A 27683-nucleotide genomic window follows, 5' to 3' on the forward strand; every position below is an offset into this window, starting at 1 on the left:
ACAATAACAACTATCTAATAAAGAGATTTTATTTCTTTGTGTACCCCTAATAAAAGCATTGTAATACATATCTGTCAGATTAAGGTAAAAAATGTAAGTGGAATAAATTTTAACCTTTAAACTAAATTACGGCCAGTTACCATATGATCCAGTGATAGCCCACACTACTTGCTCAGATTAACTCAATAATTTTATCAAAATTACTTATTTAATATCTTCTCTAGAAAGGCGATAGAAAGGACTATGGCTCTCAAGGCACTTATAATTCAGGAACTGACATTTAATTTAAAAATTGCAATACAGCATGATAAAAATCTATGAGGCATACACAGGGTAAACTAAGATAGTAAGGCAAACTAAGATAGCCACAGAGGTCAAAGGTATTATTTATAGCCAATCTGGAGCTCTGAGTACAAAGTCCCTTTGTCAGATGGAACCTATAGTTGTCAATTAAGTGAAAAAGTTAGTGATCATAAAAATGACATTTACATACCCTTGAAGAAGCTACTTTAATTTGAATATATAAATGCACATTTATTCACAAAAAACTTTTATATTGGGTTAATGCCACATATAGGTGATAAGGGCGTCCTACTGGGTTTGGGTTCTCTTTCTTGTGTAAGCCATGCCAGTAATGAGCCATCATCTATGATTTCCACTTCTGGTTTCTATATTAGAGAAAGAACTCAAAAGCATTTCTGACAGAGTATGATGAATACAGGTTCCATTAGACCTGACCACTATGGAAAAATCTTGTGTCAGATTATAAATTAAATTCATTGGTTTCTTCAAGGAGAAAGTCTTACCATGATAAAAAAAAAAGTCAGCTAAACCAAACAGTGTACTACTTGGTGATGTTTATTTATCTTCCGGTGTGAGTTCCTTAATTCCTTGAGAACTACTAATAGTCTAAAGATGAGGTTTCTTTGACAGGAAACACTTTAGACTTTGATGGCTTTTCTCTTATTCGTTTATAGTTATCCAGTCTTCATTCAATTTGATGGCAAATTTTTAATAACTCATTCATACTGATACATCCCAAAGCATTCATTAACTTTCATAGAAAGAACTCTCTTTATACCCTCATTAATTTGTTTGCTAAAATTCTGTAATCACTATAACATGTACAACTGTTAAAAACAGATTTGCAAATGAACATAACCACCTTTTGATAAGTACCCAACTCAATAGGTGAGTACAGAGCTGTGCAGATCTGCATGGAGCAGCCTGCTGAGCCATGAGTGTTCAGTGGACCCTTAGAAAATTAGCACATCTCACAGAGAGAAATGTCGGTATCAGGTTAAAGCTGCAAGTCGGTCAAGAGGTAGGAAGTTGGTTGAGAGCTCTTCTGTTGTTACTTTCCCATATTATCACTTAGTGGTAGCCCAAGCAATACAGGATAAAGAGCCTGAGTCAATAGCTAAGCCACTCTCATCAGCTAGCTATATAATTTGGGCAAATCACTTCCTGATCCTCAGTTCCCTCTTCTGTAAAATAGGACCAAGACACTAGCGTGTGAAATATATTATGTGAATATGAAATACCTTACATTGAATATGGCACTTAGTTGTCAGAAAAACTCTAGAAAGTAGGAGTCATTCCCCTCCCCCCTACAGATAATGTCATAGAACTGAGGTTAACTGACTTGCCTTAATACACATAGCTGGTGAATGGCAGGGTTCCCTCTCAATTTGTAGAGTCACAACTAACTCCAAAGACCAAATACTTTCAAGTACAATACATTGCCTCTTGCTTTCAAAATATTCTCATTTGCTACTCACAGCTGCATATGAGAAAGACAAGGTAGTTATTAATTACATTGCACAAACAAGGAAGTCGACTCCAAGTATACTTGACTTGTACAGGTTTAGGTATCCAGTAGACAGAAATAAAATGAATTGAAATTCTTTGCCAGTGAGATCTCATCCAACTAACAGTAAATAAGAGAGGCTGAGTTAAGAGAAATGCAAGTTCAAGGCAACTACATGGTGAGTTTGAGGCCAGTCTGGGCTATATAGCAAGACCCTGTCTCAAAAAACCAAACCAACAAAGAAACAAACAGTAAATGAGGTACTAAAAGAGTACTTAAAGAACACATTATTTTTTATTAAAAAAAAAAAGTTCCTCATAGTTGCCATTAAATGCTAAAATGACATTTATTCACCAAATACAAGTGCTTCAGATTTATCCCTATCTAGTTGCTCCCCTGTTTTTGTCACTATTTTCCATGGAGCAAAGTGCTGACAACATCAAAAGTAACCTGGACTACCTATTTATACTAACATCTGGTAGGAAAACAGGAACATTTTAAAAAGCTGACTAATATTATGTATCTTCCCTTTCAAATATATATATATATATATATATATATATATATATATATATTTTATATATATATATAAAATTACAGTTGAGACTATAATAATACAGGATGATTGTAACAAAATATGTGCTTTTGAAAATAGCTTTTTAAGGCTGGGGTGTACTTAGCATATGCAAGTGCCTGAGCTCAATCCTCAACCCCACAAAAATCAGAAACTAGCCCCTTGGCTTGATAACTGGCAAAAAGAAAGATTTCCTTGCAATAGACCCCTTAGATTTTGTGACTATAAATATGTATGTGCTGTGGCACAAGGATAGAAACAAGGATGGCATGAAGACAGTGGGAAACCACTGCCGACTTCTTCCTGATCCACTATCTTTGGCATGTGCTGAGACAGCCAGCTGTCATTAAGTGTCCTAAAAACTAACAGTCTGGATAACTGTGATTTTGTCTTTTATTGACCTGAACTGAATTCAGACGTGTTTCTGTCATCCATGTAGCTTTATGGTGACAGAGGCAGAAAAGATAACCAATCAGTACTTCTCAAGACACAAATATAACCAAAGTTGCCTGGGGTCTCTGAACACATAATGAGTAAATCACAGAACAACTTGACTCTGCTGCAGGACCAGTCAGATTTTATAAAGAATGTATTTTATGTAAGAATGGCATAAGCCTGGTAAAGGAACGGGCAGTAAAGGACAATATAATCAATAAAGCAGAGAAAAATGTGAAAACTGTTTCTTAGTTGCTCATAATTAGAAATAGTTAATCATGACAGATGTTAATTAAATCAGTCAGTCATTAAAGAAACCCCCTGATTTGCCCTAAAACTAAATCTAGAAAATAAAAACAATTTTAAGAAGCCACCAATACACTGTTCTGTAAGTTAACTCCAATAAAAAGCAAAATGGGACAAGCTAGTGAGTGAAATGGAAATCAGTGGAGGCTAGAATTTCTTAGTGTTAACTGTACCTTAGATTAAATCCAGTGTTCTTAAGAAGCCCTTCAGGGTGGTCCTCTTAACTTCCAATGAGATAACAAACACAGACAAACTGCTTCAGGTTCATTTCAAAGAACCATGCTGAGCCTGATCAGCAATTCCAAATTCCATAGAGCTTATCAGATAAATAACCCCCCCACCCCCCCTAGCCCCCCCACCCCCCCCCGCCACAAAGAAAGGCAAATATTAAGTAGAAATGAACAAACCAACCTCAAGTCTAAATTCTCTTTTAACCATTCTCCACAGTATAGCCAAACTAATCTTGTAAAGTTTAATTCTTGTCTACATCATTCTACCTAAAAATCATTCTTTTGTTTATTTAATCTCCTGCAAGACAATAAAAGCCCAGGTCTTTAGTATGGAATTCATGGGTTTTTTTTTATATTATAGTAGTCCTTGCCTACCTTTCCAGCCTCATCTTCCTCTCAACGTATTTCATACTTTACACATGATAAAAAGTTAAAACACACCACATCAAAATAAGCAAAATGAGTGTTGAAAACTTCCCAAATGAAAGGACTGTTGGGCAATAACAGCGTGAGTAGAGTTAACCAAACTGTTTCCTACCACACAAATCTTCAATTAACCTTCTTAGTTCTGTGCCCCTAGCAATGGTGGAATTGGGTATGTCAATCATGTTACTAGGCAACACAGCTTGTAGTAAAAATGGCCTCCCCCTTAGTAAATTTCCAACAGGACTCAGAAGTTATAAATAATATCTCATAAAGAAACTAGTCTTGACTTCCCAGTGATGGCTCTTTCACTTTCAGGGATTCTAGAAGCTAAGTCTGTGGAGTTGTGTAACAGATACTGAGTCCTGTGGTGTGACAGGAAGGCAGGAGGGAGAAGGGACATAATAAATGATAATGAGAGTTAATGAGTGCTACAGTGAAGCAAAGAAAAACCAGAGTTGGGAACCAGAGAAGGGTCACTTCATCCCAAAGATTAAAGCAGCTAATGAAATAACATGTGATTATGTATGGGACAAGGTGTACATCCCCCACCCCATTTCTGTAATCTGCTCTAAATGGTATATAAGGAAAGCCCCCTTTGTTCTCAGGGCTCAGCCTTTGGATTTGAGTCTGCTGAGTTGTGCAGGCTTGCTTAATAAGCTTGCTTCCTGAAAGCTTTGGTGCCCCTTCTGTCTGAGCCCTGGGAGGGATGTCCCTGCCAGGTGCCACTGGACCATATTGATCTGAGGGGAGGGAGCCTCTCTCCTGGTGAGCCAAGGAGGTGAGTTCTGGTTGCACAAAGGAACCTGGAAAGGCTAAAGAATCAACCTGGGAGCCCAGCTCATCAGACTGGTTAAGAACCCGGGTTCAAATTCAGGCCTGCTTCAGGAGACAGAATGGGAGTCTGATCAACTCCCCCAAACACCCAAATAACCCCCTTTTTTTTTTCAAGTTCAGGAAGTGGGGTGAAGAAGTATTGTGCTGTGTGAGAGCGTGTGAAAGTGTGAGCCTGAGACATAGCCTGCTTACAAAGTGAGTACGGAGTCCTGATCCACAGGTCTGCGGTGAACTCATATGATATGTCTAGGGTGAGTCCTAACAGGGCCTCCAGTTGGGCTCACTACAGCCAAGAGACGCCTAAACCTCCACAAGGGAAGCAACTGGAAACAAATGACGCAAGTGCTGTTATTTATTTTCCTCTGTGTGCCAGAAAGGAGGAACCCTTACCGCCTCTCCACAGCCCTCATCCCTTCCATCTCTGTCTCTGTCATGACATCTGGCAAATAGGAGGAATGAAAGAGGTTAGAGTAAGAACACCCCACCCCATAGAATTTTAAGAGGGGATTTAATGGAGATTATGGGGTCAAGCTGACTTCTAACAAGCTTAGGATCTTCTGTAAATAGACTGGCCTGCTTCTGGTGTAGAATGGCCCTCGAAGAGGTCATTACATAAGGTCATAATCAATAGAGTTTTTAAAGTGCTTGTAGGGGAATTGACTGCTGGCAAGATACAGTCCTCAGTCCTGCCCACATGTCTAAAGCCCACCTAGAAAAAGCATGTAGGATTATTGTAGCCAGGACAGCGGCATCTTCCAAGTACAGGGAAAAATGTAAAAGGCCAGAAAAACCCATATTAATGGGGGACCCTGAGGAGTCCCCACACCCCTATGTCACACTATACAGATTAAAATATCTAGGAGCTGAAGGTTTCTGCTAGATATGGATCCCCAATTACTCCCTCTTGGCAAAACCCCTTTTGGGGGAAAAAAAGGAAACCCATGATATGGGGAGAGGAGCAAGAAAAAGCCTTTAAAGAAATTAAGAGGGTACTCAAAAATGCCTCTATTCTGGGCTTGCCAATTGTGATGAAGCCCTTCTTCCTATGTGTACATGAAAGACTGGGGACAGCTGTAGGAGTTTTGACCCAGCTGCTAGGTTCCTGACATCATCCAGTGGCCTATTTATCAAAGCAACTTGATGTAGTTTCCCGAGGCTGGACACCCTACCTGCACACCCTGGCAGCCACAGCTGTCTTGGTGGTTGAAACAGACAAACTTACTTTGGGACAAGAACTCAGTCTTGAGTTCCCCACTCTGAATGGACTCTCATGGAATATAAAGGAAATAATTGGTTAATGAACTCCTGAATGGTCAAATATCAAACCATGTTATGTGAAAACCCATGTGTCTGGATAGAGGTTGTTAAGACTCTAAATCCAGCCACCCTATTACTCAGGCCCAGCAGAGCCTCACTGTTTACAGGTTATGGATGAGATATTCTCCAGCTGGCCAGACTTGACCAACCAGCCCATTAGTCATCCAGATGTAGGTATTTCACAGATGGCAATAGCTTTGTCCAGGACGGCACACGTTTTGCTGGATATACAGTAGTGCCTCTGGATGCTGTCACTGAAACACGACCACTGCCAGTCAAGACCTCTAACTCAAAAAAAGGAAAAAAAGTGTTAAATGTGGACAAAAAATTCTGAAATTACTAGAAGCTATATGGGCCCCTAAGCGAGTAGCAATCACACACTGCGAGGGCACCAGAGGGGGAAGACAACAGCTGTTCAGGGAAACCAAAAGGCTGATAGGGAAGCCAAGGGAGCAGCCCTCACAGGAGGACAAACCTCAGCCTCAATGGCAGCTGTCTTGTTCTCGTGCCCCTTATCTGAATGGGACCATGGTATACTTCATAACAACAGGCTTAGTTTGAGACTGAAGGAGAAAATTTTCTACTGGACAGATGGTGAAAGTTTACTGATGGTTGCATTACCATACAAGAGTCACTGGCTCCCACATTTATCAAACAGTACCATGAAGGAACTCACTCAGAGTGGACAGCTCTCGAGGTCACCTTGGCCCTGCACTTTTATGCCCTCAAGCTCTCCAACATAAATAAGACAGTATGTGAAAGGTGCAGCCTGTGTGCCAGACACAATTCTCGACAAGGGCTAAGATGTAAACATTTGCTGGTGTTTGTCTGCACCTTCTCAGAATAGATGATAGCCTTCCTCACTAGACTGAGAAAGTCCAAGAAGTGGCCAGGTGCCTGTTAAAGAAAATCATCCCTCAATTCAGAACACCTGTTTCTATTGGGTCAAACAATGAGCCAGCCTTTGTGGCTGAGGTGGTACAGTTCATGGCTAAGAGATTAGAAATAATTTAAAAGCTACACAAGGCCTACTGCCCCCAGAGTTCAGGGAAAGTAAAATGTATAAACAGGACTCTAAAATTGCAATTGGGAAAACTATGCCAGGAAACCCACCTACAATGTAATTAATTACTGCCCACTGCCTTGCTCAGGGTTAGGTCAAGCCCCACCAAACAGACAGGTCTCTCCCCTTTTGAAATTCTTTTTGAGTGTCCACTCCCTTTAGTCAAGAGTCTGCAGGGGGAACCCTAAAAAAAAAAACAAGTGACCTCACCCTAAGACAGCAGATGCAGGCCCTTGGGTTGACTCTCTCAAAAATCAATGACTAGGTACGATAGCGAGGGGCTTTTTTGTTTTTGTTTTGTCCACCCCCACTGCAGTTAAAGTAGCAAAAATTGTTCCCTGGATCCACCACAGCCAAGTGAAGGTTGGACTGCATCCCTGACCCAGCCTCACCATACAGTGTCTGCGCCCTTCCCCAACAGGAAACAGGAGACCATAGATGATGAGATGTCAGCCCCGCTCTAGTCACTCCGGAAGCTGACTAGTCTACGCACAGCAAGCTCAAGGCAGAAGCTTAAGGAGTTGCCCATCTCACCTTTGAGAATGAGTCTGTTGAGTGTATTCTTCTTGCTAATCTTGGTCAGCTCTCTACCTGGGGATCCCCAGGCTTTGGACTGTGCCTCATGTATATGCACTCCCAAGTGGGGAATGCTGTTACCAAAACTCTGGCTTTCCATACTTATTATTCCTATGCAGGCACCGTTATTGGGTCATGCACCATACCACCTACTCAGTGTGCTTCATGATGATCAACTTATCTGTTTTAACCCCCATCTATTGCCCTCAGGAGCAATGGCTAGAGGTCCAAAGCTTCACCAGCACTGGGAAGCCCATTAACCACACTCAGGTTAATGATCTCAACAAACCTGTGTCCATGTACTTTGATATGTGTGCCACAGTAGCTAAAAACACCGGGCCTTAGGGCAACGGTGGGGGGCTAACCTGGAAAGGGACCTATAGGTCAAATGACAAGTATATATGCCCAGAAGATGACAGTGGGACATCTGGTTGTGCATACTATGAACAACACTACTGCTCTTATTGGGGTTATGAAAGGTGGGCAACTGGGCTAAAAGGGGAGTCCAGAAGGATTCCAAGATGGCAGCTAGAGGGAGGAAGCAGAAAGTGAGCCTCCTATAGTGAAATCTTGGAGACCGCCGGAGACACACTTTGCAGGCATAATCACTGAGAAAAGGCATAACTTTGACCCCTCCACATCTCCAGCTAGCGCAGAGAATCTCCACTTCACCTTAAACAGAGAAACAACGAGGGACCCTGGGCCGCCAGTTGCCGGCAACCAGACGGCTTGGGAAGACGCGGACCAGGTGAGCTTCACAGTACTGTGGTACTCCCACAGACAAGCCTGGGCCAGAGCAGCATAGCCCCCTGGACAGACTGACCTCCACCCAGGGAAAAAAGAGAAACTGACTAATAAGCAATAAGAACAATAAAGACACATGGGAAAGAGGGTGGGGCGCCCTGAGCGGGGAAGATTGGGGGAAGGGAATCCTTACCAGGACTGTAAATAAACAAGCCGGGCGGGCCAGAGAGGCTCTGGTGGGAGCGGGGGAGCAGGCCCAGCAACTAGGAGCAGGGAAGCTTGTGAGAGTGGAGGAGGGAGGAAAACTCCACAGGAGAGGAGGGAAGACCCACTTCCCACGTGAACTGTAAACAAACATGGCGGCCAGCAGGAGCAGCAGCACCACCCAGTAATCAGGAGCAGGAAAGCTTCTGAAAGTGGCAGTGGGAGGAAAACTTCAGAGGAGAGGGGGGAAGACCCACCTCCCACATGAACTGTAAATAAACACGCAGGCCTGACAACGTGGGTGCAGTGTCACCTTTCCCAGTGCTTGGAAAGGGGAAAGCCTGTAGCAGAGGCTCCCACACAGGAGAACTCTGTGAACAAAGCCTGCGGGACCAGGTGAGTGCTAAGCTCACCCCAGAGATCTGCATAAATAACGCCTCCAGCAACAGCAGGCTGACAGCAGCGGGCAGGCAAGCCACAGCTGCAGATACCATTCTCAGAACTGTCTCCAGACTCTTTTTTTTCTTTTTCTCCCTACCTTTGATGAGCGAACAACCGAATTACACCTGCAAGCGGAAAAACTTCCTGAAACTGTATTGCATTTGAACTTGGGACACTAGCTGGTTTGTGTGTGTGTGTGTTTGTGTGTGTGCGTGTAGTTTTGTTCTACTTTATGCATCCCCTTTGATGAGACAACTACAGAACAACATCTGAGGCACCATCTCCAGGACTGGAGACTGAGATGGACACCCAAATTATTAAGACTGAAACTTCATTGCATTTGAACTTGGAGGTTTTTTGGTTTTTTTTTTAATTTTCTATTTTCATTCATATAATTCATTTTTATATATAGATATTTCCTTCATTTACTTATTTTTTATTTTTATTCCTGTCTTAATTTTTTTTTATTTTTTATTTTCAATCCTCTCTCTGTCCCTCTAATGTCTGTTTAGCTTACTGTCAATTAGTACACTAACGCTCCCTGTTTATACCTTTCAAACTTTCTTGTCTGAAACCTTGTTCTGCTTTCTCCCTCTTGTCTGTATATTTGTTTTCCCCTTTTCTTTAACTTCTTGCTTTCCATCTCAGCTCACCCTTCCATTCTAAATATAACCATTGTTATTATTACAAGCTAGAAAATACTTAATTGCACACAGTACAGGGACAGTAACAACACCAAAGACAATGACAGGAAGACAGAAAAAACAGGGAAACCAGTTTCCCCACAGCAAAAAATTAGTACAGGAACCAGAGGGGAATGAAGAAAACAGAAACTCAGATCCAGACTCCAACAAAATGAAGATAAACTATGCCAAAGGACCCAATGAAGCCCACAATAACAATTTAAAAGAAGACATACTACAAGTACTCAATGAGAATTTTATAGAGATGATACTGGATAGGGTCAACCAAAATGTACAGGAGACACTCAAGAAATTCCAAGACAACAAAAATAGAGAATTTGAAAAAGCAAAAGAAGAAATAAAGGAAACCATAGAAGCACTGTATAAACACCAAAGTGAAAGAGAGAACACGATGAATAAACGGATAAATGAACCCAGGACAAAAAAGACAACATTAAAGAGGAAAACAGCCAGGATATGGAAAACCTCAGAAAAAAGAATGAAACAGAACTGCAAAACAAAACAGAAGGCCAATCCAGCAGAACAAAACAAACAGAAGACAGAATCTCAGAACTTGAAGATGAAATGGTAATTAAAGGAAAAACTGAAGAACTATTAATTAAACAACTCAAGACCTGTGAAAAGAAAATGCAAGAACTCACAGACTCCATCAAAAGACCAAACTTGAGAATCATGGGCATCGAAGAAGGAGAAGAGGTACAAGCGAAGGGAATGCACAATATATTCAACAAAATAATAACAGAAAATTTCCCAAATCTAGAGAAAGATATTCCCATATAGATGCAAGAAGCCTCCAGGACACCAAACAGACCAGATCAAAATAGAACTACCCCACGACATACCATCATTAAAACAACAAGTTCAGAAACTAAGGAAAGAATACTGAAGGCTGTAAGAGAGAAAAAACAAGTAACATACAAAAGTAAACCCATCAAAATCACAGCAGACTTCTCAACAGAAACATTAAAAGCAAGAAGAGCATGGGGTGAGATCTTCTGGGCACTGAATGAAAATAACTTCAAACCCAGGATACTCTACCCAGCAAAACTATCATTCAAAATAGATGGAGCAATAAAAGTCTTCCATAATAAGCAGAAACTAAAACAATATGTGACCACAAAGCCACCACTACAAAGGATTATTCAAGGGATTCTGCACACAGAAAGTGAAACCCAACTTAACCATGAAAAGACAGGCAGCATCAAACCACAGGAAAAGAAAAAGCAAGACCGTAGAGAGTAACCTCAACTTAGGTACACGCAATCAAACCTTCAAACAACTAAGACAACTAAATGACAGGAATCACCACATACCTATCAGTACTAATGCTTAATGTTAACGGACTTAATTCACCAATCAAAAGGCACCGCATGATGAAATGGATTAAAAAGGAAGATCCAACAATCTGTTGCTTACAGGAGACCCATCTCACCAACAGAAATAAGCATAGGCTTAGGAAGAAAGGCTGGAAGGAAAACAGGCAAGAGTAGCAATACTTATCTCCGACAAAGTAGACTTCAAACCTACATTGATCAAACGAGATAAAGAAGGACATTCCATACTAATAAAAGGGGAAATAGACCAAAAGGAAATAATAATCATCAATCTGTATGCACCCCATGTCAACGCACCCAATTTCATCAAACATACCCTGAAAGACCTAAAAGCATATATAAACGCCAACACATGGTTGTGGGAGACTTTAACACCCCATTATCATCAATAGATAGAGGTCATCCAAACAAAAACTCAATAAAGAAATCCAAGATCTAAAATATGCAATAGATCAAATGGACCTAGTAGATGTCTACAGAACATTTCATCCAACCTCTACACAATATACATTCTTCTCAGCAGCCCATGGAACCTTCTCCAAAATTGATCATATCCTAGGGCACAAAGCAAGCCTCAGCAACTATAAGAAAATAGAAATCATACCATGCATTCTGTCTGATCACAATGCAGTAAAAGTAGAACTCAACAACAAAAGTAAAGACAAAAAACATGCAAACAGCTGGAAACTAAATAACTCATTACTTAATGAAGAATGGATCATCAATGCAATAAAAGAGGAAATTAAAAAGTTCCTGGAAATCAATGAAAATGAAAACACAACCTACTGGAACTTATGGGACACAGCTAAGGCAGTCCTGAGAGGAAAGTTTATAGCCATGAGTGCATATATTAAAAAGACTGAAAGATCCCAGATCAATGACCTAATGATACATCTCAAACTCCTAGAAAAACAAGAACAAGCAAATCCCAAAACAAATAGAAGGAGAGAAATAATAAAAATAAGAGCTGAAATCAATGAAATAGAAACCAAAAAACCATACAAAGAATTAATGAAACAAAAAGTTGGTTCTTTGAAAAAATAAACAAGATCATCAGACCCCTGGCAACCCTGACTAAAATGAGGAGAGAAAAAACCCAAATTAGTAGAATTAGGAATGCAAAAGGGGAGATAACAACAAACACCATGGAAGTCCAGGAAATCATCAGAGACTACTTTGAGAACCTACATTCAAATAAATTTGAAAATTTTAAAGAAATGGACAGATTTCTAGATACATATGATCATCCAAAACTGAACCAAGAGGATATTAATCACCTGAATAGATCTGTAACACAAAATGAAATTGAAGCAGCAATCAAGAGTCTCCCCAAAAAGAAAAGTCCAGAACCTGATGGATTCTCTGCTGAATTCTATCAGACCTTTAAAGAAGAACTGATACCAACCCTCCTTAAACTGTTCCACGAAATAGAAAGGGAAGGAAAACTGCCAAACACATTTTATGATCCCAGTATTACACTTATCCCAAAACCAGGCAAAGACACCTCCAAAAAGGAGAACTATAGGCCAATGTCCTTAATGAACATTGACGCAAAACTCCTCAACAAAATAATGGCAAACCGAATTCAACAACACATCAAAAAGATTATTCACCACGACCAAGTAGGCTTCATCCCAGGGATGCAGGGGTGGTTCAACATACAAAAATCAATAAATGTAATAAACCACATTAACAGAAGCAAAGACAAAAACCACTTGATCATCTCAATAGATGCAGAAAAAGCCTTTGATAAGATCCAACATCATTTCATGATAAAAGCTCTAATAGAATAGAAGGAAAGTACCTCAACATCATAAAAGCTATATATGACAAACCTACAGCCAGCATTATACTTAATGGAGAAAAACTGAAACCATTCCCTCTAAAATCAGGAACCAGACAAAGATGCCCACTATCTCCACTCCTATTCAACATAGTACTGGAATTCCTAGCCAGAGCGATTAGGCAAGAAGAAGGAATAAAAGGAATACAAATAGGTAAAGAAACTGTCAAAATATCCCTATTTGCAGATGACATGATCCTATACCTTAAAGACCCAAAAAACTCTACTCAGAAGCTTCTAGACATCATCAATAGCTATAGCAAGGTAGCAGGATATAAAATCAACATAGAAAAATCATTAGCATTTCTATACACTAACAATGAGCAAACGGAAAAAGAATGTATGAAAACAATTCCATTTACAATAGCCTCAAACAAAATCAAATACCTAGGTGTAAACCTAACAAAAGATGTGAAAGTCCTCTACAAGGAAAACTATACACTTCTGAAGAAAGAGATTGAGGAAGACTATAGAAAGTGGAGAGATCTCCCATGCTCATGGATTGGTAGAATCAACATAGTAAAAATGTCGATACTCCCTAAAGTAATCTAAATGTTTAATGCAATTCCCATCAAAATTCCAATGACATTCATTAAAGAGATTGAATAATCTATTGTGAAATTTATATGGAAACACAAGAGGCCACAAATAGCCAAGGCAATACTCAGTCAAAAGAACAATGCAGGAGGTATCACAATACCTGACTTCAAACTATATTACAAAGCAATAACAATAAAAACAGCATGGTACTGGCACAAAAACAGACATGAAGACCAGTGGAACAGAATAGAGGACCCAGATATGAAGCCACACAACTATGAGCAACTTATCTTTGACAAAGGAGCTAAAAATATACGATGGAGAAATAGCAGCCTCTTCAACAAAAACTGCTGGGAAAACTGGTTAGCAGTCTGCAAAAAACTGAAACTAGATCCATGTATATCACCCTATACCAAGATTAACTCAAAATGGATCAAGGATCTTAATATCAGACCACAAACTCTAAAGTTGATACAAGAAAGAGTAGGAAATACTCTGGAATTAGTAGGTATAGGTAAGAACTTTCTCAACGAAACCCCAGCAGCACAGCAACTAAGAGATAGCATAGATAAATGGGACCTCATAAAACTAAAAAGCTTCTGTTCATCAAAAGAAATGGTCTCTAAACTGAAGAGAACACCCACAGAGTGGGAGAAAATATTTGCTAACTATACATCAGACAAAGGACTGATAACCAGAATATATAGGGAACTTAAAAAACTAAATTCTCCCAAAACTGATGAACCAATAAAGAAATGGGCAAGTGAACTAAACAGAACTTTCTCAAAAGAAGAAATTCAAATGGCCAAAAAACACATGAAAAAATGCTCACCATCTCTAGCAATAAAGGAAATGCAAATTAAAACCACGCTAAGATTCCACCTCACCCCTGTTAGAATAGCCATCATCAGTAACACCACCACCAACAGGTGTTGGCGAGGATTCGGGGAAAAAGGAACCCTCTTACACTGTTGGTGGGAATGTAAACTAGTACAACCACTCTGGAAAAAAATTTGGAGGCTACTTAAAAAGCTAGACATTGATCTACCATTTGATCCAGCAATACCACTCTTGGGGATATACCCAAAAGACTGTGACACAGGTTACTCCAGAGGCACCTGCACACCCATGTTTATTGCGGCACTATTCACAATAGCCAAGTTATGGAAACAGCCAAGATACCCCAGCACTGACGAATGGATTAAGAAAATGTGGTATCTATACACAATGGAATTTTATGCAGCCATGAAGAAGAACGAAATGTTATCATTCGCTGGTAAATGGATGGAATTGGAGAACATCATTCTGAGTGAGGTTAGCCTGACCCAAAAGACCAAAAATCGTATGTTCTCCCTCATATGTGGACATTAGGTCAAGGGCAAACACAACAAGGGGATTGGACTTTGAGCCCATGATAAAAGCGAGAGCACACAAGGGAGGGGTGAGGATAGGTAAGACACCTAAAAAATTAGCTAGCATTTGTTGCCCTTAACGCAGAGAAACTAAAGCAGACACCTTAAAAGCAACTGAGGCCAAGAGGAGAAGGGGACCAGGAACTAGAGAAAAGGTGAGATCAAAAAGAATTAACCTAGAAGGTAACACACACGCACAGGAAATCAATGTGAGTCAATGCCCTGTATAGCTATCCTTATCTCAACCAGCAAAAACCCTTGTTCCTTCCTGTTATTGCTTATACTCTCTCTACAACAAAATTAGAAATAAGGGCAAAATAGTTTCTGCTGGGTATTGAGGGGGTGGGGGGGAAAGGGAGGGGGCGGAGTGGGTGGTAAGGGAGGGGGTGGGGGCAGGGGGGAGAAATGACCTAAGCCTTGTATGCACATATGAACAATAAAAGAAAAAAAAATAATAAAAAATAAAAGTGGAGTCCATACCTCACATGGAACTGACACTCTTTTACAAAAAGGGAAGCAACCCCAACTGCACTCTTGGTGCCTACAATCCTGAAAATTTCACTATTTTCAACCTCAATGAAACAGGCTGGGAAACTGGAGAAAAGTTTGGCATTTTAATCTTGAAAGGATTTTACATTTTCAACTCATCTTGATCAATCATGAGCGCTCCTCACACCAGGTCTTTCACTCCTTTTACAAGAAGATACAAAAAGTGAGTTTCCCATCTTAGTTAAAACCAAAAACCTGTTTCTCTCACTAGCTGAGTCCTTAGCACAAACCCTCATTGTAACTTCGTGTTATGTTTGTAGGGGAACAAATATGGTAGACCACTGGCCGTGGGAGGCAAAAGAGCTAAACCCACAAGAGCCCTTTAATGAAACCACTCTCCCTAGCCTCGGGGAGAGTGTTTGACTCCTAAAGACCTCTATTATTGGAAAATGCTGTAACTCCTATCCAAAAGGCCAATTCTCCACCCGCAGCAAGGAACTTGATCTGCTTGGGACAAAAGTTTTACAATGACACTACTCAGGAGACTCAGTGGTGGGGGCTCCCAATCACACAGAGCGCCAACCTCACCTGCTGGCTAACTTCCCTAAACTTACAACAGCCTAAAGTAATCTAACAGCTATATTGGATCTGTGGGAAATGAGCTCACACAATTCTTCCCATTGACTGGTCCAGATCCTATGTGCTGGGCACCATCTGGCCTTCTTTCTTCTTGCTCTCCCTTGGACAAGGCAAAAGCCCTACTATTTGCTAGCCTCAGAGGGTGGAGTATGTGAAAAGTTCTGAGTAACGGTTGTTTACAGATTGATGATGAGGAAAAGGTAATTAAAGAGATTACAGACAGGATAAAAAAGCTTGCCTGTGTCCCTGTGCAGACCTGGAAGGGATGGAGTCCCAATGACCTGTTCGGGGGCTGGTTCTCAATCCTATGTGGGTTCAAGACCTTAGTAGGGACAACATTCTTCATCTTAGGAGCATGCCTTTAGGATACCCTGTCTACTCTCCCTGGCACTGCATTCTTTCAGGACCATTATAAAAGTCACTATAAAAAAGAAAAATAGCTACTCATGTAATGATGCCATAAAAATGTAAACCCCTAGACCAAGATGATGCTCTTTGACCCAGAAGTGGGTCCGAGTATCAAAGAGGGGAATGTGACAGGAAGGCAGGGAGATAATAAATGATAATGAGAGTTAATGAGTGCTACAGTGAAACAAAGAAAACCAGAGTTGGGGAATGTTACCTGGAGACCAGAGAAGGGTCACCTTGTCACAAAGGTTAAAGCAGCTAATAAAAAAACATGTGATTATGTATGGGACAAGCTGTATACCCCCAACCCCATTTCTGTAATCTGCTCTAAATGGTATATAAGGAAAGCCCCTTCTGTTCTCAGGGCTCAGCCTTTGGACTTGAGGTTGCTGAGTTGCTGCCAGCTTGCTTAATAAGCCCGCTTCCTGAAAGTTTTGATGCCCTCCCTGTCTCTGTCTGAGCCCTCCTGCAACATTTCAACTTGAGTTCTCAAGCCCAGGTAGCTCCTGCACCCACTTAATGTGAGCTGCTTTTGATGTTGCCTGGATGATACAGGGCTGCTTGCATGGACTGCCATAAGATCACACCTCCCATGAGGAACACTGACACTGTGCTGTCGATAACCTGAGATTCCTGTTTGATACCCTTCTGTGTAAACAAGCCTATGGTAGTTTTCTGAGCCTGAACATTTAGTTGAACCTAAGCAGATCTCTTCAGTTCCACAGCAACAAGAGTATTAAGTACATCTTATAAGTACAATCAGAACCTCAAGCCCCCCACCCCACCCCTTGGTCTGCTCTTCTGGCCTTATATCCCTTACAAATCTCACCTGATCACATACAGAGATTTACTCACCTTCCTGTTGTTATTTTTCTGGGGATCCCCTCTTCCAGGTGTCATATACCACCTCCCCATAGTTCATCCCTTCAGCCATCTGCTATGGTGATGATATGGATATTTTTCAAGTAGGAAGAAAGGAGATACTATGGAGGTAAAGAATGGCAAGGGAACTGTGCTAGACAGACTAAGCACACACAGCTAACAGAAAAAAATGAAAACTGACTAAGAACAAAACTAGGTCAAGTTGGTGAAGAGCTATGACAGTAACAGGTTGAAATGTAAGCTATCCAGATGAAGTGTATTGGAGGTCAGTATGGGTGGTAGAAAAGAGCAGAGCAACACAGCATATTCAGTGCTCCCTTCTTTCTCCATTATTAGCAATGAAGGAAAGCCAGGGAGCTGTGTATCAGGAATCGAAGCACACGACTTAGAAAAGGCGGGTAATTCTGTCATCCGTACTTTGGGAGAGGAAGACATGAATGAAAGGATTACAGTGGCATTGGCTGGCATTGAGGGAGGGAAGATAGTAACTACTGGTCAGCTCCAGTTCTCCCTCCTTATCCTGATTATGGTAATCAGTCTGTCCCACTAGACCCTGCAAGCTGAAGTTAATTGCGTAGCACTTTTGATGGCATCTCAGTTTTCTTTAATCTCAGGATTCTTTGATTCCAAACTACTAGAACTGCCTCGTTCTCGACCATAAAGCTGCCAATTACCCTATCTTGTTATATTTAGGGTCAACTCCATTATTTCTAAACCTTGATCATGTTAACTTAAGGGCTAACCAAGATGTGGCACTTACAAAATCTTAGACCTGCTGGAACTGCTAAAAGCTCTATTCCAAGTGTGTGAACTCTGAGGTTAAAGCACCCATGTAACAGCAAAACAGAGAAAAACTACTCAACAGAGAAATAGAACAACAAAGCATATGTGTGAAGAGAGACCAACAAGAAATCATACAGAGCTAGAGGGACAGAAAATAGACCCAGCTCCCAGCTTTCTGTTACTTATGCCAGTTGTCTTTGAGGCCCAGCTGCACTTCTTGCCTTTGGACTCTGACATAAAGCCAAATCGCTCTTCTAACAAAAAACTCTTTGCTTAAGCTAGTTTAAATAACTGTGCAACTTGTCAGGAAAAGAATCCTTAGGACCAAAAAGAAGGGGGAGATGAAGTATAATACTTTATATTTAAAGTATATAATACACACACACACACACACACACACACATATATAATACATACATATAGAGACACAGAGAGAGAGAGAAGGGAGAAGAAAGAGGGAGGGAGAGTCAGGTTATATCATTGTGAAAAAAATCTTATTGTTGCCTGGAAGAGAAAGGAAGAGAAATCTTAAATTACAGCTATTTTCTATTGGAATTGTACACTCCCCAGTCATCTTGTTATCCTTGCAGGACCTAACACAGTGCCTTGTACACATGTAACAAATATTTACTGAATGGACATTCGATTCAAAAAGAATGAAATTCACTTGATCAAGCAGTATGTCTAATTGTGGAGCTTTCAATAGCCTTTCATTTCAAATGAAGATGCTCTTCATAATTCTCATTAGCATAACGCTATCATAAACACATACATACATACGGAAAGAAATGCTATTTTCTACTTTTTAGGTGATTTGGTTTTTGTTTGTTTATTTTTGCTGTGCTGGGGATGGAACCCAGGGCCTCACCCACGACAGGCAAGTTCTCTACCACTGAGCTCATCCCCACCCTATTTTTAAATAGAATGCTGAAAAACATAGTTTGGGTTCTACTTGCTAAAATTTTGTGTTAATTCTTAGGCCTTCAAAGTAGTGAAGTAGTCATTACTCTCTACAGACTATTCCAGGTCTCCTTCTGAGCACGCGGTAAAATTGCATTTCCCCACCTCCTTAAAGTTAGGTGTAGTCATATGACTTGTCTGGCCAGTGAGATGGCAGTAGAGGTTAATGTTTCGCTTCCAAGAAGAAGCCTTTAAGAGCCAATGTACAATAATTCATCCCACCCTTTCCCCTGACCTAACAATTGTGAAAGAATATGTTGAGATGGAGCCTTGGACAGAGTGGGGCTCCAAATGACTACCCAAATAGAGCTCTCTTGTTGACCTTTAGTGGACGGTAGTGTGACAGAAATAAAACCTCTGTTGTTTTAAGTCACTAGGATGTGAGTATCTTTTGTTACTACAGCATAACCTACCCTAACTGATATACTCACCAAACATCTTTCTCATAAATAGTGTGAGGGTGAAGAGCTCTAGCCCTCAGTTTTTCAGAACGATGACATTCTGTACAGCAGTGCATCAGTTAGAAATTACTTCTGTATTATTATCTGAACACTCACAATTCAGACACAAGACCTGGAAGGCTTCTGATAAAACTTTAAACCAATCTCTCATCCTCTCAACTCTCACTACTTGCAATGTGAAACTAAGGAACCAAATACATTTGGCTAAGATGCTATTCCTGCCCTCCAAACTTTTGCCATCTGTACTCAGGAATGGAATAAATTTAGACATTTCATTTGCATCCTGAAAACTGTTTTGTTAACAACCCAGTACCTAGTAGATTCTTAACATTCACTCTATGAGTGAATTGTGCACAAAATAAGGAAACAGATTTAGAGAAGTTCATAAACCTGCCGTGCACACCCTGACATTAGTAGTACAATCCCAGACTTTTCAGCTCCAAGATCTCCAAATCTTGGTTCTGTATACCAAGCTTTCTAAGGTCTCTTACAGCTATAGAATCCAAAATCTGATAATAAATCAGTAACATAAAAAGTGTTTGTGATAAAATAGCAATACTGATCACGTTTGCATCCAAGAATAATTACAGTAATTTCTCAAGGATTCTTACTTGCCTAAACCTACCTCACTCACAGACAACTAAGCACCCTGAAGCCCAGAACAGGAAACAGTACCACAAGTCTTTTGGTTCAACAGGAACTTGCATGAGAACAGTAACATGTGAAGGAATTCTGGGACAAAGCAGCCTTTCTTTTGATACACAGGGTATTAAATGACTTTTAGAGTACTCTCGCTCTGGTTCTTACCAAATTCCCTAACTTCAGGCCCTTGCTCTCCAGTTCTTAGCAAACCTCAGTTGTAAGAAACTCTCGGGAAGAGCTGCCTGAAGAATAAACAATTTAGTCATTAAATTTGGAAATGATCACAAAATATAAAAGTCAACTTGAACACTAGCATTGTAAACATTTAACAAAGTCTGTAGCTGGACACCAGTGGCTCATACCTGTAATCCCAGCTACTCAGGAGGCAGAGATCAGGAGGATCTCAGTTCAAAGCCAGCCCAGGCCAAAAGTTCACAAGACCATATCTTTGAAAAACCCTTCACAAAAATAGAGCTGATGGGAGTGGCTCAAGGTGAAGGCCCTGAGTTCAAGACCCAGTACCAGCCAAAAAAAGGAAAAAAAGAAAGTCTATGGTAAACAAACTATTAGCGTGTGTAACCCAAAAATCTCAAATTTATTTGAGGTCAGAATCTCTTCTTTTTGGCTCTGGGGATTGAACCCAGGCTTCCTGCAGAGCTCTACCACTCAGCTACAACCTCAGAATCTTGTTTCAAAAAGTAAACTATTGACCCAACACAGTGGTGCACACCAGTAATCCCATCTACATGACAGGTAGAGCATGCTGAGGTTGTTGTCAGCAAAAAGTCAGACACCACTACCCCTTCCCCAAGCTGAGAATGGTGCCCTGTCCCGAAAATACCAACTAGGCAGTAGGTAGGATAGAAGCCCTGCCTGAAAAATAACTGAAGCAAAAAGGACTGGGGACATGGTTCAAGAGGATGGCACCTTCCTAGCAAGTGCAATGTCCTGAGTTCAAGCAGCCATACTGCCAAGAATAAATAAAATATTATCATTCCTTAGAGCCTGATTTTGGAACTATTGGTCCAGATAATTCTAAAGGTTATGAATGGATCAAATGAACTTATTCTGAGAGTTTTATTATTGTCCTGTATTGAAGAACATTTTTGTGCAAAAGATGTTGTCAACTGGATCACAATCTCTTTTATACGGGCCCATGAGGAATTGTTCCTCTCAGGCCTCATTACTAGAAAATGCTATGAACTGGCATTTGCCAGAACTGTCTTGTTTTTATGGCAGGATTAGAAACACACTGGAACTGACTTTGTCCTTCCCCAAACTCTCTTGGCTCCTAGGAAGCCCAACATCATCTACAGGACCTTGTCATATGTACTGTTGTACTTTCTTTTGCTTGTGTATTCTTTGTCCTGCTCATTTAGTTTGTCTCACCCTATTGTTCAGGACACTAAACTGCTTTACTATTTCTAACTATATATTGTATATATTAACTCTTTTCTTACAATTTCATATTGATTTCTCCCTCATTTCCCGATTACCCAAAAATGTCAGTGTATTCGCCTTTAAATAAAAATGTTTGTATAAGTCCAGATAAGCCACTAGAACATACACATTCACGATGCCATCAAACCTGTAATTCTTAAAATCAGAAAGAACGTTGGGTTTTCCCCCAGTGAACTAATAGCCAAAACGACTTAGTAAAGTGTTTCCTAGGAGGAAGAACAATTAACATTCATTTGGCACCAGTAAAATTGCTAGGCACTTAATAATTGCAACTCCATTTTCTAAAAGAAAGCAGGAGGGGGATCTGCCTGTACAGATTCTCCAAAAGGGTGAACAAAAAACTGACCATATTGCAGGATGCACGATGCAGGATGAGTGGGGACAGAGACTTTGTCTAACTTCTTGTCTCAACTTGGATTTCGAGACTGTATCAACTACTCAAGAATATTCTTAAAAATCAGATGAAACGCTAAGAGCGGCGCTGGCAGTGCCTTACACCCTGACCCAGCAAACTTTTCCCAGCAGCTTCGGACTCGGGAATACGCACTGAACCAAATGCACACGACTCCAGCAATACCGAAACACAATCGCTTTCTCATTCCCCACCTCTGGGGACAAGGCCATTACTTACAAGAAAAACTTAAAAACTTAGGGAGTGCCTGCAGGTAACAAGAAGGATCTTTCCAGCTGGTTTTATTCGCATCGCAGCCAAAGGCGCAGTGGCTGCGAGCAGCGGCCCGCTCCCCGCCGCGTGCGCAACTTTGAGCAACTCCAGGGGCTGGGGAGCCGGGCCGGGCCGAGCCAGGGTTCGAGCCCCGGGCGCGGCGTGGGGAGACCTGCGCCTGGCCCACCCGCCCCGGGCCGGGGTGTCCCCCCGAAGCCCCCCGCACGGCCGAGTCCCGGCGTCCCGCGCGCTCCGGGCCGCGCCGCCCGAGGCGAGGGGCGCGTGGGGGCGGGGCGCGGGCCCTGCGCTCCTCGACGCCGAGGAGGAAGTCGCACTTACCGCGTCGGGCTTCGGAGGCGGCCGGGGGTCACGACCGGACGGAGCGGCCTGGCGGGAGGGGGCGGGGAGGCGGGGGGCGCCGAGGAGAGGGATGCTCGGCCCCTCGCGCGCCCCCAGCCCCTTCCCGGCAGCCTCACTCCGGGCTGCGGCCGGCCCGGAGCGAGCCACTGCCCTCCGTCGGGCTGCGCCAGGCCGGGGCGCAAACTCGTCGGGCAGCCCCGGAGCGGGGCAGGCTGACGGGCGGGTGGGGGTCAGCACCGGCTCATCCCTCAGTCCCGGCGCGGCGAGAGCGGCCGCCAGCCCCGCCCCTCCCTCCAGGCCACGCCCACCGACTAGACCACGCCTCCCTCTAGGCCCCGCCCCTCGCGGGCCCGGGAGGCTGCTGCGGATGCGGGGTGGGCGGTGTCTTTTCCCCCAGCCTGGTGCGTGGGACTAGCCGGAACCTCGGGAAGTGGGGGGAGGGGGGGAGAGACGAGAGAGGCGCCAGCTGCGTGTTTTGGGCTCCCGGGGGACAGGGGACGACAGGCTGGGCAGGGCTTTGGCGGACCTAACAAAGACTCCTGTTGTCCCCAGCTGCTTGGAACTGGGATCAGGGGAATTCCTGGGGGTGGAAGTTTAGGAAGAGGTCTCTGCCGGGCTGGAAGTTGATCAGAGAACGGACCGACCGTGTTGTCAGCTTTGAGTGACAGAGTTGCCTCTCTTCGCCAGCCCCTGTAACCTTTCCTCTTGCAATAATCTTGATAATAATTGTGCTTTAGGTAGTGAATTTGTGACATCGCAATTATGATCATCAACACTGACCACATCGTGGTTTTCCAATGGTGGGGTACCAAGAATCCGAAAAGGTCGGTTTTTATTTAGTCCTGTAGCAGTGCTGAGAATAACAATAACTAATTTACCTAACGCCTATATGCCAAACACTAATCTAAAACACTTTATATGTGTTACCTCATAATTAGGTTGAGCAGACAGCATCATGGTTCCTGTTCCTGGGGAGCTTAGGGTGGATGAAGGAGCGAGGAGGCTTCCATTCTTCCCTCCTAGTCTCAGTGTTATGTAAAGGAAGTGCTCACGTGCATTTAGTTCTCAAAGTAAATCACAAGTCCATATCTTGTAGATTTGGTATTTGCTACTCTGACAACTCTGACAGCTGTTATGCTGTTCCTAATGGTTGAATGTGGCTCAGGAGGTCTCCATAATAAAAAAAACCCAGTGCAAAGCAAGTGGTCCTGGAGACTGATAATTGAATAGCATAACCAAATTGTGGTATCAGCCTATGGTGGCTAGGAGATCTATTTAGGTATATTTGTGCACTCCCTTTGGGGAAAGTGGTTAGAAAAGGCAACATAGTATAAAACCATGAAGCATTGACTTGGACTGCTAGCCCAAATGGAAGAGGATGTGACAATTTGATAGTGTTACAGTTGTAAAAGAGATACACCACAAACTTCCAAGGTTGGCTACAACCACAATGCATAGGGTGCAGTTTTTTATCAGAGCCACGTGGAGAAGACACTGTCCCCCATACAATGACACCCACACACATAAAGATCACTCCAATAGCATTGTCTCTTTAAGTACAAAAGACAGTTGTGTAAACCCATAGTCTGTTTTTTTTTTTTTTTTCCAAAGAAATCTGCAGGTATTTAAATGTTTGGGATTCTGAGTTGCTCCAGACAGACAGTACAGTAAGAAACGGGCTAGTGGGAGACCTAACTTTGGGTGGTACAGAAACAGGTCAGTGAACTCCTCAACAGAGACGGGTTTTGCACAATGTGCCTAATATAGTAACAAGGTAGTCCCATTTCTGGAGAATATGACACAGGGTCATGTCTATCTTGCATATTTATAAAAATTCTGGGTTTTTTTGTAGGTGGGGACTGGAGTTTGGACTTGGGGCTTAGAACTTGCTAGGCAGGCACTCTACCACTTGAGCCATAGCCCTAGCTTTTCTCTTGCTTTAGTAATTTTTCAGATAGGGTCCCATGTTTTTTGCCTGGGCTGGCCTTGACTGTGATCCTTTTACCTCCACTTCCTATGTAACGGGGATGACAGGTGTGCACCAGCACTCCCAGCCTGTTTGTAGAGATGAAGGTCTTGATAACTTTTGCCTGGGCTGGACTTGAACCATGATCCTCCTGGTCTCTGCCACCCAGATAGGTGGGACTGTAGGTGTGAGAACTGCGTCTGACATATTTATGAAAATTGTATAATGAAGATATGATACCAGCACAGGTGATTATCTCAAAGCCTTTGTCAATTTAAGGGCACAGTGTTAAGTACCACAAGCCACACCTCTCTGTGTCTGAGGGTATTTCCTATACGTTTGTTAAGTGCAAAAACTTTCCCCTGCATGGTGGTCTTGTTCCCTTAGGTCTTGCAACCCCACCCCTCTCCTAAGCCCCTTTTTTTTTTATAGGACTTAGCAGCATGCTGGCAGAAGTACAGCTCTACAACTCAAAGTTGGGTTCACATAGAAGAGATACAAGTAACCACAAGCCCTCGAGTCACCCACGCAAGGAAACTGCTCGGCTTTGGTCTAAATGACTTACATTTTTCCTCGCCTGAATTAGCCGGTAATTGCATGTGGGCAGACTTAGCCAGAATGGTCTAAATGATCAATTAGAACGCAAAAAGGAGTTCCTTTCTTTAAAGTTCAAGGGTCCCTGTTGAAGAGCCCTACTTCCCAAGTGATGCTCACATGGGCCTGCACCCAGCTCTCTGCTGTGCCTGAGTATATTGTACGTTTGCCTAGCGATAATGAAATTGAGTACTTATTTTGTAGGAAAATATAGGGCATTTCCATTACATGCAATCAAGCAAAAAGGCTGCAAAATGTGCCACTCCATTAATTCTAAACAGAATCCTTCCCAAATGTCACCCTGAAACCAGAGTATGGGGTTATTATAAATCTGAAGGAATTAAGAGTAATTTTCATTTACACAAAGGATTCTGAGGACATGACTCCTGCCATACACACACACACACACACACACACACACACACACAATTAATTGCCAATTTCAGTGTGAATCACCAAGCCCTGACCTAGCCTGCCCCAGCAGCGAGATCAGTGCTTTCTGTCTTTGAGGCCACAGGTGTGCTTGGGCAATGTGTGCACATATACACTGTAGAATGCGCAAAGAGTAGTGGTGGAGTTGTGACTCAAGTGGTAAAGCACTTACCTAGGGTGTGCAAAGAATGGAGTGTAACTGACTTGTTATTAACAACCAGGTTGTTCAAAGAGGAAAAACAAGCTGGGTGTGGAGGTGTACACCTATAATCTCAGCATTTGGGAGGCTGAGGCAGGAGGATCCTGAGTATGAGGCCAGCTTTGGCTACACAGTGAGACCCTGTATTAAAAAAACAAAAAAAGTAAAACAAATACCAACTTCTGGCAAGTCATCCGATCTCTGAGACTCAGTTTCCTCATCTATAAAGGGGACATGTACTTCTGTGGAGTTGTGATGGTTAATGAACTTGAGTATGACAGAGCCCTGAGTGCAGTGCCTGGCATCATTGATACTCATCACTGGTAACTGTGATCTTTAGGTACATATTCTGGGGACTCTCTCGTTCTTTGAAGAGGGGAACCTGAACCTGCACCTGGATAGGACACTTTTCCCAGGTTACCTCAGGGCCTGGGAGATGTGGGTCAGCCCACTGAATTACTGGTATTTCCTTTCTGATGTTAATTCCCACTATGTCTGGGCTGATGCTGGGCTTGTGGGAGAGCACAGAGTAGGAGATAGGGACAAGCAGGGCAAGGAGGTCCGGAGGCTGTTCAGTTTGCCTTCAGTGAGAGCAGCTGGGCTGCAGGGGTTCCAGCCCTCACTCCACATTTCGATACTTGGTAAAGAGGTTGTACAGCACTCGCAGCGTGGACTTCAGGTCACAGTTGACAATATCTTCTGGCCGTGGTTTTGGCTTTTCCAACCCTCCATCTTGCATGAGCTCAAAGGCAAAGGAGACGTTCAAGACCTTCTGTTCAAAGCTGTCTGGGGTCAGGAAGAAACTATGCAGGGGTACAAAGTAGCCTTCCAGGAGCCCCATGAGCAGCACCAGGTACACCCCATCTGCAAACTGGGTTTCCAGTTCTGTGACCTCCAGGTTCAGTTTATTCAGGTGCTTGTTCACGAAAGTGATGAGTGTCTTTTTCACTACATTGAGTTTGTCTGGAGCATGGTCGAACAAGGTATCAAAGGCATCACGTTCATGCCTTCCGGACAGAGCCTCTGTGTTACCAGTTATTTCCTCTTGGATTTGCCGAGACTGGAGGATTCCTTCTCGTTTCTGGACCACAACCACTTGGATGGAAACATGGTCTGGGAGTCGGATTGGTGCACGGAAATACTGAGACAGAGCAACCAACAGGTGCAAGATGGCCACCAGGCTCTTGGCGTGAACAGAGTCCACATTCCACTTGATGCTCCTGGGAGGAAGTTTCAGAGTTTCGTTGATCTTCTCCAGGACAGTCTGCAGTTTTTGCTTCTGAGCAATCTCTGATTGGGTGACCTCAGCAACATTTAGCTTCTCGCTCTCAAGTTTCTCAAAGAGCTTCTGCAGCACTTGTCCGTCATATAAATCTTCAGCCAGGTCTTTCACAATGATTCTTTCTCCAACCAACACGTCATTAATCCAGTCGATCAATACCTTCATCAGTTCTTGAAGTTTTGGGTCACTGCGTGAGTTGGGATCCACCATGGTCCGCACTTCATTCTCCTCTAGCATGGTGTCCTCAGGGTCCAGTTCAAAGGGGATGGGGCTAAGGGGCAGGTTGATGGCATTCATTCCCTCCTCCTGGAGCTCCGATACGGATAACGTTGCAGAAAAAAGATTCAGCAAATCCTGGAAACGACCTGATTTCAAAGACCAATGAAGGCAAAGAGGGAGAGTGACGGCGCCCAGAAAAGTTTCAGCAGAAACTAGGGAAATGCCAGCCCTCGGGCGCGGAGAGGGCGGGGACACCGGCCTGTTGGAGTGCGCTGCTCAGGGGCCGGGCCCGGCCGGGTCTGGGTCTGGGCCTGGGCTCCGGGTCCCGCCGCCTCCCGAAGCCACGCGGCGCCTGCCCATGGCCCAGCGGGGGCGTCCGCCTGGTCCCAGGCCCAGGACAGCGGCGCAGGGGCGGCCGCGCGGCCTCGATGGCCCCGACGGCCCAGGGG

General features: G+C 42.8%; 2 protein-coding genes across 4 annotated transcripts in view; both read right to left on the reverse strand.

Annotated features, from left to right (window-relative positions):
• The window catches only part of Klhl5 (kelch like family member 5), a 200906-nt gene extending 178084 nt beyond the window's left edge, over positions 1–22822 (reverse strand). The window contains exon 1 of one of the 3 annotated variants that reach the window (XM_074042438.1): positions 22522–22822. The gene's annotated coding sequence lies outside the window, so the exon portion shown is untranslated. Of the gene's footprint in view, positions 1–22149; positions 22336–22521 lie in introns of those variants that run through there. The other 2 variants (XM_074042439.1, XM_074042441.1) reach the window with 2 other exon arrangements.
• A 1330-nt stretch (positions 22823–24152) lies between these two features.
• LOC109702757 (alpha-parvin) lies at positions 24153–27332 on the reverse strand. Its single transcript, XM_074042450.1, has one exon. The coding sequence runs from the start codon at positions 27310–27312 to the stop codon at positions 26353–26355; it is 960 nt and encodes a 319-aa protein (XP_073898551.1). The 5' UTR covers positions 27313–27332; the 3' UTR covers positions 24153–26352.
• Between the last annotated feature and the right edge of the window lie 351 nt (positions 27333–27683).

Source organism: Castor canadensis, chromosome 9 (genome assembly GCF_047511655.1).
Source record: "Castor canadensis chromosome 9, mCasCan1.hap1v2, whole genome shotgun sequence".
In the NCBI taxonomy this organism is placed as follows: domain Eukaryota; kingdom Metazoa; phylum Chordata; class Mammalia; order Rodentia; family Castoridae; genus Castor; species Castor canadensis.

Coding starts and splice junctions, on each gene's coding strand:
- LOC109702757 (XM_074042450.1), bottom strand. CDS start 27,312: ATGAATGCCATCAACCTGCCCCTTAGCCCCATCCCCTTTGAACTGGAC.